The sequence below is a fragment of the Canis lupus genome, chromosome 7 (genome assembly GCF_048164855.1).
Source record: "Canis lupus baileyi chromosome 7, mCanLup2.hap1, whole genome shotgun sequence".
Classification (NCBI taxonomy): domain Eukaryota; kingdom Metazoa; phylum Chordata; class Mammalia; order Carnivora; family Canidae; genus Canis; species Canis lupus.
In genome coordinates, this window is record NC_132844.1 from 27,675,370 (window position 1) to 27,688,484 (window position 13,115).

At 38.2% G+C, this 13,115-nt stretch overlaps 1 protein-coding gene across 1 annotated transcript in view; it reads left to right on the plus strand.

Moving 5' to 3' along the window:
* TBX18 (T-box transcription factor 18) overlaps nucleotides 1-11,293 on the plus strand; it is a 28,540-nt gene extending 17,247 nt beyond the window's left edge. The window contains exons 6-8 of the mRNA XM_072832166.1: nucleotides 583-647; nucleotides 6,842-6,936; nucleotides 8,300-11,293. Coding sequence (XP_072688267.1) covers nucleotides 583-647; nucleotides 6,842-6,936; nucleotides 8,300-9,024 — 885 coding nt within the window. The 3' untranslated portion in view covers nucleotides 9,025-11,293. The remainder of the gene's footprint in view (nucleotides 1-582; nucleotides 648-6,841; nucleotides 6,937-8,299) is intronic.
* Nucleotides 11,294-13,115: the final 1,822 nt, after the last annotated feature.

Consider the following 13,115-nt stretch of genomic DNA (forward strand, 5'->3'; position numbering starts at 1 on the left):
GTGAGCCATAAAGATGATTCAAAGAGAGACAAAAATACAGAGGCAGAAAACTTGAAGAAGTGTATGTTACCTAATTCTGAAGAACAGAGGGATGCGTAGGAGCTTAACAACATTCAAGTGTATAAATAACTTGACTAAATAGAAGTTGGATATTAGCTGTTACCTGTTACTAAGAGAAACAGGATTAAACCATGTCACAAAGTTAAGATGAAGAGCTTTAGTTCAGGGGGATTGTCAAACAAAGGACAAGTTGTTATCAACACACGATTCAGAATTTCTTTCTCTATGATATTAAAAGCAAAACAGATTTTATTTACAGAGTTTTATTTATTTATTTATTTATTTTTTATTTACAGAGTTTTATTTGCAGGTGGGAATGTCTTTCATAGCAGATGAATGTCTAGGAGATTTCTAAAATTTTCTTCTGGCTTTGCAGCTAAGGGAGTAAAATACTGGAGAAATAGGGGAGAGGAACACAGTCTATTTTGAAATTACTTGTAGTTCTTCCACCATTTCTGTTTTGAATTACCTTACTTGACATTTATAATATTTGATATGATTTTTTTTTTTTGTATTCTGTAGATTACTCGCCTGAAGATAGATAGGAATCCTTTTGCCAAAGGCTTTCGAGACTCTGGGCGTAACAGGTAAGATTTAGTGAAGAACATTCTGGCTCCAATAAACATATTTGACTTTTTGTTGTGAATTTTCCATTATAACAGTTTACTGACATGGCTTTGAAATAATTTTCTGATACGGATTAAAATTTGTCACTACCACTGGGCCTTGGATATAACTTAATTTTGGTTGTAGTGCTATGGCTTGCCAATTCCTAAGGTGAACTTTGATGTGTGATTCTGGCTGAAAAATGCAAGTTCTCAGGGTGCACAGTGCATACCACTTTTGTAGGAACCTTGAGGAAAGCTGCCCCTTCAGGACTCAGGGGTTTCAGTATCTTAAGTTGATAGCCTGCCCTCTGTGCCCTGGGGCTTCAGTATTATAAGTCAATAGCCTCTCTGCATCGCTGTTGGTTTATAATTTGCTTAGTGATGTCATAACAATCTATTGATTCTATCTTTGGTTTATGATAGGATTTCTTGTTTTCTCAGATTTCCAACTAGAATATGAAACTACTCCCCATTGCCAAGAGAGCTCATGTTCTTCAGTTTCCAAATTTGTCTTGGCTGTGCTGACAGCCACACACTTGTTTATTTTTTCTGTGTTGTGTTTTATAGTGTTTGTACTAGGAGGGAGAGCAACAATAATGAATTCCACTCTATAACTTTTATCAAAAAGCAGATCACCCTTGTCTGTGTGCCAAGAGTTTCTGAATTTATTGATATGATTCTATTCCAATATAGTTTGGTGCAACATTTTCTAAAATAAGTATTGATAGTAATAGAGAGTAATAATAGACTAACGTGCTCCAGATGCCTCTTCAGGGTAAGGCTTTGACTTAAATGTTTTTAAACCTTTTAAAAAGAAATATTTGAGTAATTTTTATGACTTTACTCCACGAATTATTCTAATATTTCTTGAAAACTTGGTATTCTTGAAAAGTTGGTATAGGCTATGTCTACAGGAAGTCAAAATCCTCAATTGTATTGTTTTAGGGACAGTTTGTGAGTTAAAATTGTAGAGAAAACAATCAGGTGGTAGTCCAGATTTTTAGTTTCTTTCAGCTGATTATTCAGGCAAGGTTGGTGCAGACAGATCTTTTCCCAGAATACACTAAAGTGCTTGCAGAACACACTCATATACAGTGGCATTCTTTAAACACCATGCAACATGAGTACTAAAATGCAGCTGAAATGCATGAAGAGTAGAGTAGACTTTAACTTAGTGCAGGTACATCAACAAAACTAATAATAGGACAATAATTTCCTCTGAAATTCTTCATTCTGTAGGAAGATTTGCAGGTATTCCTATAATACCTGTTGTCTGAGATATCGAAATTACTCTGTCTTTTTAGATGTTTTGTTTTAATGTAAGAACAGCTTTGCTTGGCTTTTGTTATGTTACATTAGCTGTTGGTTAACTTTTCTGTCCAGAGGAGTTTCTTTTTTTAAAAAAATATTTTATTTATTTATTTGAGAGAAAGCAAGTATGGTGGGGGGGGGGGGTTGGCATGTGGCTGGAGAAACAGACTCCCCACTAAGCAGGGAGCCCAACCTGGGGCTGGATCCCAGGACCCTGGGATCATGACCTGAGCTGAAGACAGATGCTTAACGAACTGAGCCACCCAGGTACCCTTCCAGAGGAGTTTCTAAAAGTTGAATATTTTCGTAACTGAGAAGGTCACTAGTGAGGGGTAATAGGAGACTTTGGGGTGACTTCTACATTGATAAATACTCTGGTGGGATCTTCTTGTGGTTTTGGTAAAGCAGTGCAGTATTTATCCATTTAAGAGTCTTTGATTTTGTTATTTTCCTTAAGCAGTGAATACATTTATTAAAGCTCACTGGAACTCCAGGAAGGCAGCTTGAGGCATATACAGCCAGGAACAGTGTCCAGGCTGTCCTGTAGGATTGACCTAGCAGACACACTGCTATCAACACTGGGGGAATCACACTGCTTGTATACTGTCGGTTCATTTTTTAAGCAGTACATTTAAAAATATTTTTAAAGGTGTATTTTTGGATAGATAACAATAGAGAATAAACCTACAAATAGAGGTGAGATGATTAGATGTATATGATAAGTTTCCAGTAAGAATTCTAGAAATGTCAGCATAATGAACAGGCATTTGAATTTGTTCCGTGAAAAAAATCAGTGGGATTGGTGAAAATTAACTACTAAATCTTGGTTTGATATGATGGGGTCAAAATGCTAGGTTCAATATGAATTTTTTCCATCCCTTTATTTTACATGTATATAGGTGTGGCATCTGTGGTGCTGGCTACTATTTCTTCCCTGACTCTAAAACTTTTAAAGTTTTTCATGGTCATACAGAACATAATGAATTATGTTTTTAACTCTTGAAATTTTTAATTTTTTGTTTTGTTCCAAATGTTTAAGCAATATCATAGTACAAGAAAAAGATGTTGAGTCTATACATAGTTTTCTTATTCAGAATAATTTCACTTTTTGTCTCATTAATATTAGTTTTCCTGCCAATAATAGATAGCTCTTCAGTGCTTATTTCACAATGCTAAATATATATAAATCAACATTCTCTTTTTAGAAATCTAATTTTAACATTTCCCATTGATAAATGCAAAAACTCATGTATGGGGAAGATGGAATTTGGTCAGCTTTAAAGACTTCTAACTTACATATTATTTTCCTTAAAAAAGAGTTTAAGTTATATGTAAGACTTGGAGGGTGCCTTGGTATTGAGGGCTTGGGGAAGGAGTGGTATTTTTTTCATATAAATAGAGAAGAAAGTCCATGGAGAAAAGTTCATTATATTTCTTTAATACCCTTGGTCTGTTGTCTTATTGTTATTACTTTTTAATATAAATTTCTGTTTTTATTTTTCCCCATATATGAAATAAACAAATTAAGCAGGACAAGAAATAAACATGGACTTGTGATTTTTTTAAACTTTATAAAACAATTTGCTTTAATTAAAAATTATCCCTTCCTGGTTATTTATGGTTCTACAGCCTATTTTATAGGAATCAGTAGCTTCAGTCCTTAAAAGCTCTCCTGCAAGACATTTGCTACGTGAAAGAGAATTTATGTGCTGAGAATAGTTTCATTCTTCAGTTAGGCCTTAGGTTTGACCCTATAAAATTTTTTACTCAGGAAGGTACAGAAATTTCTTTGCTTTAAATACTTCAGGAAAAACATAACCATTTTACTAAATAAACTTGGCCATTTGATAGCATAAATTAGGATGGTGATAAAATGTGGAAATTGTTCAAAGGCATCTTGTATAAATTATCGCCTTGGCTACACTCCTGCAGGAGGTGCCTTTTATCTTTTCTTTAACTAGATGGGAAAAGTCTCCATTACTGGAGAAAATGAAGGCCTTTTTTAAAAAGTCCAGATTCAGCTAATAAATATTTTATAACTGTTTCCTGCAAAATATCTGAAATCCTTTCTGGAACTTGCAGTGTGAAACAGCAGCCTCAAAAAAAAATATCAATAGCTCCAAGTCAGATCACTTGTAGATACATCATTTTCAGAGCATCTCTTTAAAGCTTAGGGTTACTGGTTTTTGATGATCAATGTCTCCCCAATGGGTCTATGGATTTGTATTTGAAGCATAATAAAGTTTACACTGCTAAAACAAATAATGCAATAATGCTCATCTCCATAGTTAATAAATATCTAAGTCCAGTGAATGCTTATTAATTACCTCTTAGCAAACTCCTCGTCGAGACCACTCCATGACCACTTTGGTATCCTTAATATTTAAAACTATGATTATTAAAACTCATCTGTGTGGCAATAAAAAAGCAGTTTTATACAAAACTGCGTCCTAACATTCTTTAGCATTTTTAAAAGCTTGTTTCTAGAAAGCTATAAAACCTAGCACAGGCTAAATATAGAGTAATCAGATAAATAGTACCCAGCATTCATTAGTTGAGTATTAAATGCAACCTGCAGGCTACATGGGATTTTGGGTCTGACCAAGCTGCCAAACTGCCCCCAAATCAATACTTCAATGTGTATAAAATATTATTGAGTTAGAGTGATCTTGCATTTGGCTTGCAGTCAGCCACAGATATGATGTCTGGTTTTGGAAATCACTTAGGAGCAAACAACTTGAGAGCTAAGAAAGGATGCAGAGCTTTCATGTTCTAATCTTCACTTTGTGGGAAACTGAAGCCCAGGGAGGTTAAAACATTTGCCCAGGGTCACACAGTGAATTTTAATGCGTTACAGCCACAGCCCAGTTCTCCTGACCCCCAGTCTAGTTTTCTTACCATGAAATAGTCCTCTCTCTGTAGAACACTGGTTATATCCAAAGCTAGATTCTGCAGCCCTGGTGGAAGGCATGTGCAGGTCCATGCTGTGCCCTGCTCTCCCCTTTGACAGCCCAATGCTAGCACCTGTATGAGGCTGGGGATGGCTCTTTGAAGTGCTCCTACAGTCCCACAGTAGCATCCCCTGAACTTGTGACTTGAGAGATAAGTCAGGTCCACATGTGGACTCCTGTGAGGATGGTTCATGTACGCAAGCCTGTGTTTGGACTCAATACCACCCATCCACATGCACACACACACACATGCACACACACATTGCTGTCTCCTTATGTCACTAAGATGGGGTAGTGACGCTTCATGGAATCATGACAGACATCAACAAATTAATGGAGTCTACACTCTGAACACTCTGAAGAAGTAAATTCAGTGTGGAAAACCTCAGAACAGTAGGGCAAGTTGTGTAAGATGTTTTATCTGCACATATCATGTACTACGAGTATCTAGAGAGTTTTTTTTTAAGATTTTATTTATTTATTCATGACAGACAGAGAGAGAGAGGCAGAGACACAGGCAGAAGGAGAAGCAGGCTCCATGCGGGGAGCCTGACATGGGACTCGATCTCGGGTCTCCAGGATAACGCCCTGGGTTGAAGGCAGCCCTGGGCTTAAGGCAGACGCTAAACCGCTGAGTCACCCAGGCTGCTCCTAGAGTTTTCCCCGTGTTGTGTAGGCGGTATGACTCTGGGGGCAGGAGATTCCTCTAGTCTTAGTTAATAATTCATGATTTGGGGATACAAGGTATCCAGAGGAAGTAGCAAGTTGAGTGCAAGGGATTAAAGACTCACTTTTTAACATTTGCATTAAATACAGATTATTTGTGTGAAATAAAACTGTATCACAAGAGAAGTATGAATATTGTTTGATACTCAGAAAGCAGGCATTTCCTACAAAGGAGCTCTATGTTTCATGAAAATCACAATGATATTAAGATTAACAAATTGCTTAGGGCTTTGGTAGTTGAAGGAAGACTGATGAGGTCTTAAGAATGGGCTAGTTGAGTGAAGTGCCTCATTTCCAGAATTTAATTCTCTAATACAAGGAGAGAAGGATTCTGAATCACTCACAGTAGGAGACATATACATTGATATATGCATTCAGAGTGGTTACCTTTGTTTTCAAATATATATATATGTCATGTAAGTAGTTTACAACCCACTTACCCGTCTCTTTAAGTATCCATTCATTAAGTGTGTGTAGGAGCCTGAAAAGAATGTTTGATTCTAATACTAGATCCATATATTATACTGGCCTTTGAGATCACCTTTCTGTATTCCTCCTGCATGTTGGGCTGAGAAGTCAGTGCTGCCTCCTACCCCCCTGGACTTCCTATTGTTGGAGGGAGAGCCTATTCTGGCTGTACTGGGTATGATGGATTGTGCCCCCCAGAGAGAAGTTGGTATTCTTTGGATGAGTGTTCTTCTAAAGCTGGCTACCAAGGCACCGAATAATGGCAGACATGGCTCTTTGGAAAAAAGTGGCTTCACTGGGTTAAGCTTTTGTGGCAAAGCCTTCCTCATTAGAGGGAGAAGTTATGTTACAGGGGTGCAGGGTGGACTCTGAATCACAGCAGAGAGCCTTGGACTCCCATCAGCTAGGATGGACCTTTTCAATTGAGCTCCTTAGTGCAGAGGGACAGTTTTTTATTCTCCCAGGTCAGCTTAGTTTTCTGAGAATGTTAACAGGATATCTTGGGTGGTTTCCATTGTCCTCTGCTCCTAGTGACAGAATGGTAGCCCATCACTGAAGCATTTCTTTTTTTCCTATGCCGAGCTCCTAGCCCTACCAATGTGGGGGGGACACTGTCAACACCAGTGATGTGTTCTGAGCTGCTTATTACTGGCGGAAGCTCCAACTGCTCCTAACTAGGCTTCTTTTGTCCACCTCCATCCCAATCCTTCTATTTAGAATGGGTTTGGAAGCCCTTGTGGAGTCATATGCATTCTGGAGACCTTCACTACGGACTCTCACCTTTGAAGATATCCCTGGGATTCCCAAGCAAGGTAAAACAAAGAGCCTCCTGTGTCACATATATAGCCAGTTCTTGACTGGAAGCTCAGGCACTGAAATATCCACCTGTCATCATTTGCCTCCACAGTGGCAACCTCATCACCAATATCCTCGTTACAGGATCCATCTCTTTTCTGTGGGGAATGGGGATGGGAACCAGAGAAATGGCTCTTATGGTTGTAGGTTAAGTCTTGGATGTTTTAGGCTATTTATATATTTCATGACCTTTATCTCACCCTTAAATGTCATGTTAAAATTAGAGTTGGGCTGTGGGCTCTTGTGCCGGGTCCACCTCACAGGGAATTGCCGGTGCAGGTGCCAGTTCACCCTTTCTTGCCAGCTTCGTTCTTCACTTCCTTCAGCATAATTGTCTTAGGACTGTCAGCATGCTCCGACACTCAGGCTTTGTCTACCCAATCCTGCCCAGCACCCCACTGACAATCAACATGCTGGGTTTTAGATAATTATCATCGACTGGATTGGGCTTTGAGATGATTTTGAGAAGCTATATAAAACACTGTTGCTGGAGCTGTGAAGGCTTTACAACCCATCCGGCCTGTTGTAATTCTCCCTCTAAGTTTCATCAAGTTTGCAGACATCAATCTGCCAGTGAACCCAGAGAAGGGCAGATGGCCACAACCACCGTTATTGATTGGACGCAGGGTCAACCACCTGCTCTGTTTCACAGGACTGTTTATTTGGTGGGCCTCTGCTCTTGTGTTAGCATGGGATTCACCCACCTGTTTTCTGGTTGGAAATGAGATTGTTGAAGTTCTAGACTACTGCCTTCTTGTAATAGCCCTACGTGGTACAGCCATTGGATGCAGAGAAGCTTCTAGTGAGAAGCTACAGATATGTTTGAGACAGGGTGTATCCTATGACCAATTTGCTTCCTTCTATTGACCCAGAACAAGGTCTGCTGAAAGAGTAAGAATATGGGAAGAAGAGAGGTTATGGCTGTAATTTTGGAACAAGATAGAGTAAGATGAAATTTATAAAGTTGCCAGGAAAGTCATTGTTTGTGATATCTATTAGAGAAAATCAGAAAACTTTGGGAAAGGTAATGGAAGGAGAAAATGTGAAAATTCTATGTGGTAGTGTCCTGCTATCTTCTGCAATAAAAAAGATTATTGCCTGGGGAGATCATTTGCTTTAGAAATATTGAGAAGATCTGTGTCTAAAATATTTCAGTCTGAATTCAGGTAAATTATAATTCCTTGAGAGCCAAGACCATCTCCTTTTCACCATTCAGTGTGGGCTTCCTGGTGACAAGCATTGTCTAGCTCCTGTTCACAAAATTGAAAGGAAAACATGGCAGTGCAGTCCTTGCCCTTTACATTTCAACTTCTTTTGTAGGAAATACAAGTTCTTCCACACTGCTCCAAGGCTCTGGGAATGGCGTTCCTGCCACCCACCCTCATCTTTTGTCTGGCTCCCCTTGTTCTTCTCCTGCCTTCCATCTGGGGCCCAACACCAGCCAGCTGTGTAGCCTGGCCCCGGCCGACTACTCCGCCTGTGCCCGCTCGGGCCTCACCCTCAACCGATACAGCACCTCCTTGGCTGAAACCTACAACAGGCTCACCAACCAGACTGGCGAGACCTTCGCAGCGCCCAGGACTCCTTCCTATGTGGGCGTGAGCAGCAGCACCTCGGTGAACATGTCCATGGGTGGCACTGATGGAGACACTTTCAGCTGCCCACAGACCAGCTTGTCCATGCAAATTTCGGGGATGTCTCCCCAGCTTCAATACATCATGCCTTCACCCTCCAGCAACGCCTTTGCTGCTAACCAGACCCATCAGGGCTCCTATAACACTTTCAGGTTACACAGCCCCTGTGCTTTGTATGGATATAATTTCTCTACATCCCCCAAACTGGCTGCCAGTCCTGAGAAAATTGTTTCTTCCCAAGGAAGTTTCTTGGGGTCCTCACCGAGTGGGACCATGACCGATCGGCAGATGTTGCCCCCTGTGGAAGGAGTGCACCTGCTTAGCAGTGGGGGTCAGCAGAGTTTCTTTGACTCTAGGACCCTAGGAAGCTTAACTCTGTCATCATCTCAAGTGTCTGCACATATGGTCTGATGCATCCTTGAAGTTAAACCATATGCAAATTGGTCTAATGTATTTTTTTCTTCATTTTCCTTTTCTTTTTTCTGAAAGCAATATGAAAAGAAAGTATCAGTAGCTTGTAAGATTTACATATAATAGGACATGAAGGCTCACTGAGTGTTTTGACTTTCTCATGGTGAGATTGTAATTATCTATGGTATATATGTATACTGTATATAGCATGTGGAGTTTTGCAGCCTGCAAAACCACATCCTCCCTCTTTTTTTCTCCCTATTTCATCTAGTTGCACAGGGTATTGGCATAAGTAGTATGTTTAGCCAAAATTCTCAGACTCTTTTAAAAACCAAACAGCAAACTTAAAACTTGGCAGTGATACTAACCAGACCAAGACTTATAACTTAATTTATCAGAAAAATGCTCTACACAGTTTCATACTTGAGTGTTGATAACAAACAGTAACCAGCACACAGAGTCTTGTGATTTCTGTTATTCTTGGGCACAGTGTGAGAACCTCAAATGCAAAAGCCAGTTGAGGTCTAAGTATTAGTTCCGAGGCATTTGTAATCATGAAGGATTAGCTTTTGGGTTCTTGTTGGTCTTGTTTGTCACAGATACTAGATGATTTAGTTCTGTAAAAATCCACAACCTATGATAATTATTTACTTAAGTAAGGTGGACGAGAGGCTTGTACTTTCTTTTCACTTCCCATTGGGTATGTATGAGGTATTTATTCATCTGCAGAGAATATATTTCCAGTATTTTGGATCTTTTGCTCATTTTATTTAGTTTTAAGTAGACCGTTAAAGAATGTTCTATAAACATTTTTAAATTCCAATTTTCACCAGGAAAGGAATATATGATATGAGTGGAATGCCAAAAAGAAAATAAATCCACCTCAAATTCTTTGATTCCAGTGAGATATGTCTATCTTTTTAAATCAAGAGGAACAATATTGTCAGCTGTCCCTTAGGTTTTTATAGTGTGGTTTTTCATTGAGGATATTTTTTCCATCTTGCTTTGCGATTCTTGACCCGTGGTCTATAAGTAAGGAAAAAGGCCTTTAAGCTACTTATTTATGTCTTGTAACTCCTACAAATTGAAACCTCCCCCCTCCTTAACCTTGTTTCTCTGTCTGAGTCTTTCCCGAAACAAATAGATTCTAGGCCTTTATGGTATTAAATAACACTGTAAGGAATTTCAGGGGGTTATCTCCAGCAATCTGTCTTTTGGGGGTTGTAGTGCAAAGGCCAGAGTCCATTACCATAAAGACCCTCTTAGAGGATGAAGGAGGAAGATACTAATTATGATAAAGGATCTATAAAACTTTTAACCTCAACAGCATTTTCAGCCTCCAAACTGAAAAAAAGAAAATAGGATTAATTTTTTAAAAACTCCTAAAATAACGTATACTTGGTTTAAGATTTCAAAACAAATAACTTTGATAGCATATTATGAGATGAGTAGGAAAGGCTAAGAATGCATGATGAGGAGCATTACCAAATGTCTGTTAAGAAACTAAAATAACATGTCTGTTCATTGACTTAATACCTTTCATATATTTGTCAACCTACAGCAGTGAGATTTCCTTTAAGTGCTAAACAGAGTTGCTTTAACTCATCCCTACTTTAGATAGGGAAAGGGTATACCTCCCGATTTACTTCTTGACTTTAAAACAGCACGGCTGTTAGATATGTAGACACATAACTGTTTGAAAAATATTTGCACAGGATGTGACTCTGTTTATGGATATTGATAACTTCCATCATGGATTTTGTAACAGTTCATCAAATTAGTATTGATTTTTAAATTGAAGATTAGCACGAAGGGACACAAAATCTTTCTGGTAGGTAGATACGTAGAAGATGTTTGTGTATGGTATTAATAGCTTGACAAAGATTTGGGAAAATCCTCATGAGTACATCCCAGCCTTAGTGCTTAGTACAGTTCAAAAAGTTTTCTGTCTTGAGAAAACATGGAAAGTAATGATCTAAACTCATATGTATTAATAGGGAGAGCATTTTCCTTTTTGCTGTTGGTGATTTGAAATTACATAATAATATGAGTAGAATTTTTTATTAATTTTTTTTTGATTTAGCAATATTGTACAAATTGCTGTTTCCTTTAGGTTTTACTGTAAATATTAATCATCATGTCACTTCAAAGACTAGCCTTTTATCGTTATATTAAATGATATACGTGCATTGATAATTATAATTATATATCTGTATTTTATTAAAAAGTGCTTAAGAAATTATATATTAAAGTGTGTTGCTAAACCCTTTTATGACTTTGGAGGGTAGTCATTTAAAGTGTCTATAAATGTTGTTCCAAGAATAAGTGCACATATGAACACCCAGAACACAAATTTTGTAGCTTTCAAGTACAAGGCATGGAGAAATGGGTCTGGCATTCATTTTTCATGTGCTAAATATAATTTCTTGGTGCCCTGACCATGTCATTGAAGGTGAAGCCCTGACAAATGTTGAACACATGAAAATTCAAATGTAAGAAGAGGAGGACATGGTGGTATGTTTTGTTTCTGGTCCAGGGGAGAAGGGCAATGATACAAGAATGAGCTGCTTTTACCACTGACCAGTGATGACAGATCACTTCTAGACCTCTTGACTGGAAAACATTCCAAGGGACATTGTGATGAGGTGAGGTTGGTGCTATCACAGCCAGTCACATTTTGAAAATTAACACTTGCTTCTATACAAGCTCCTTCCCAGAGGTCAACAACTTGGGCACCCACTTGCTGACCCCTGATTTCTGGAATGTAGAGGGTCAGGAGACTTTCATGGCCTCCAGAAGAGACTGGACCACACTGTTGCTGATAGAGCAAAGGATCACACTCACTCTTCCCATTAACTAGTGAAATTCTGAGCAAAAGAAACCTCACCTTTAAAATGTGAATTCCTCTCAAGACATTGCTCTCTAGGTTTAAACCTATCAACAACTCACACCTTAGTATGGATTAGATAAACAGAAGCTTCTGAGATAGCCAGAAGTTTGATTAGAAGAAAAGAGTAATTTTTGACATAGGGAAATTCTGGGAAGATTTGGATGGGGAAGAGGATGTACAAAGAGAGGAATCTCTGAGCAAACCTGCTGTAAAGCCATTAAAAATAATCATTTCATGAGCTTCTTTCAGGAGTCATGGTAGAGTTGGTGGATGCTATGCTGATGCTGTCTTTAATTAGGTTTGTAAAGAATCCTTTCAAAGTGCAATCATGCTGGGTTTCCTCATGGGGAATTAATGACTTCTCTACATGGAGGTTTTCTAAAGCCTTCCATTGGAAATTAAATAATGCTATTAAGTTACTACCACATTGTGTTTTAATATCTTTGATAATTATTCTTTAATAACATGTATGCTGAGGTAAGTTGAGAGTAAGGTTGAATATGTGAATAGTTAATAGGCATACATGGATGCAACCTTATAGAAGCTCAGCTTAAAAACATAATCAATGATGGAAATGAACAAATATTCAAGTATAGAAACATTCGAGATATATAAACTTAGTATCCATCTACATGCTGATGGATTTTCAAATAATAATTTTTTTTGAAATTTTGGTATGATGAGAACATAATTTTCTTGGAAATTAGGGAGCTTGGTTTCAAACCATGTACTTCTTGATCATAGTTTTGAACAAAAACTTTAACCAGTTTAGGTCTCAGTTTTTATGTGTGAAAGGAATGGCTGGGATGAGAAATTTTACATTCCTTTCAGTGTATGCCAGTTTATAAATTCATATGCCTGTGTATAAATAGCATTCAGCTTAATAGGAAAATAGCTTTATAAAAGTATATCTATAAAATATACTTTTGGAATATATATATTTGTGTATATCTGTTTTTACAAAGAACATACCATTACCCTGACCAGTATTATTATTTTAAATTTATTGGATTACTTAGAATTTATCTTGTATTTTATTTAGCTTTTAAAGATTTTATTTATTTATTCATGAGAGACACAGAGAGAGAGAGAGAGGCAGAGACACAGGCAGAGGGAGAAGCAGGCTCCATGCAGGGAGCCCGACTTGGGACTCGATCCCGGGTCCCCAGGATCAGGCCCTGGGCCAAAGGCGGCGCTGAAC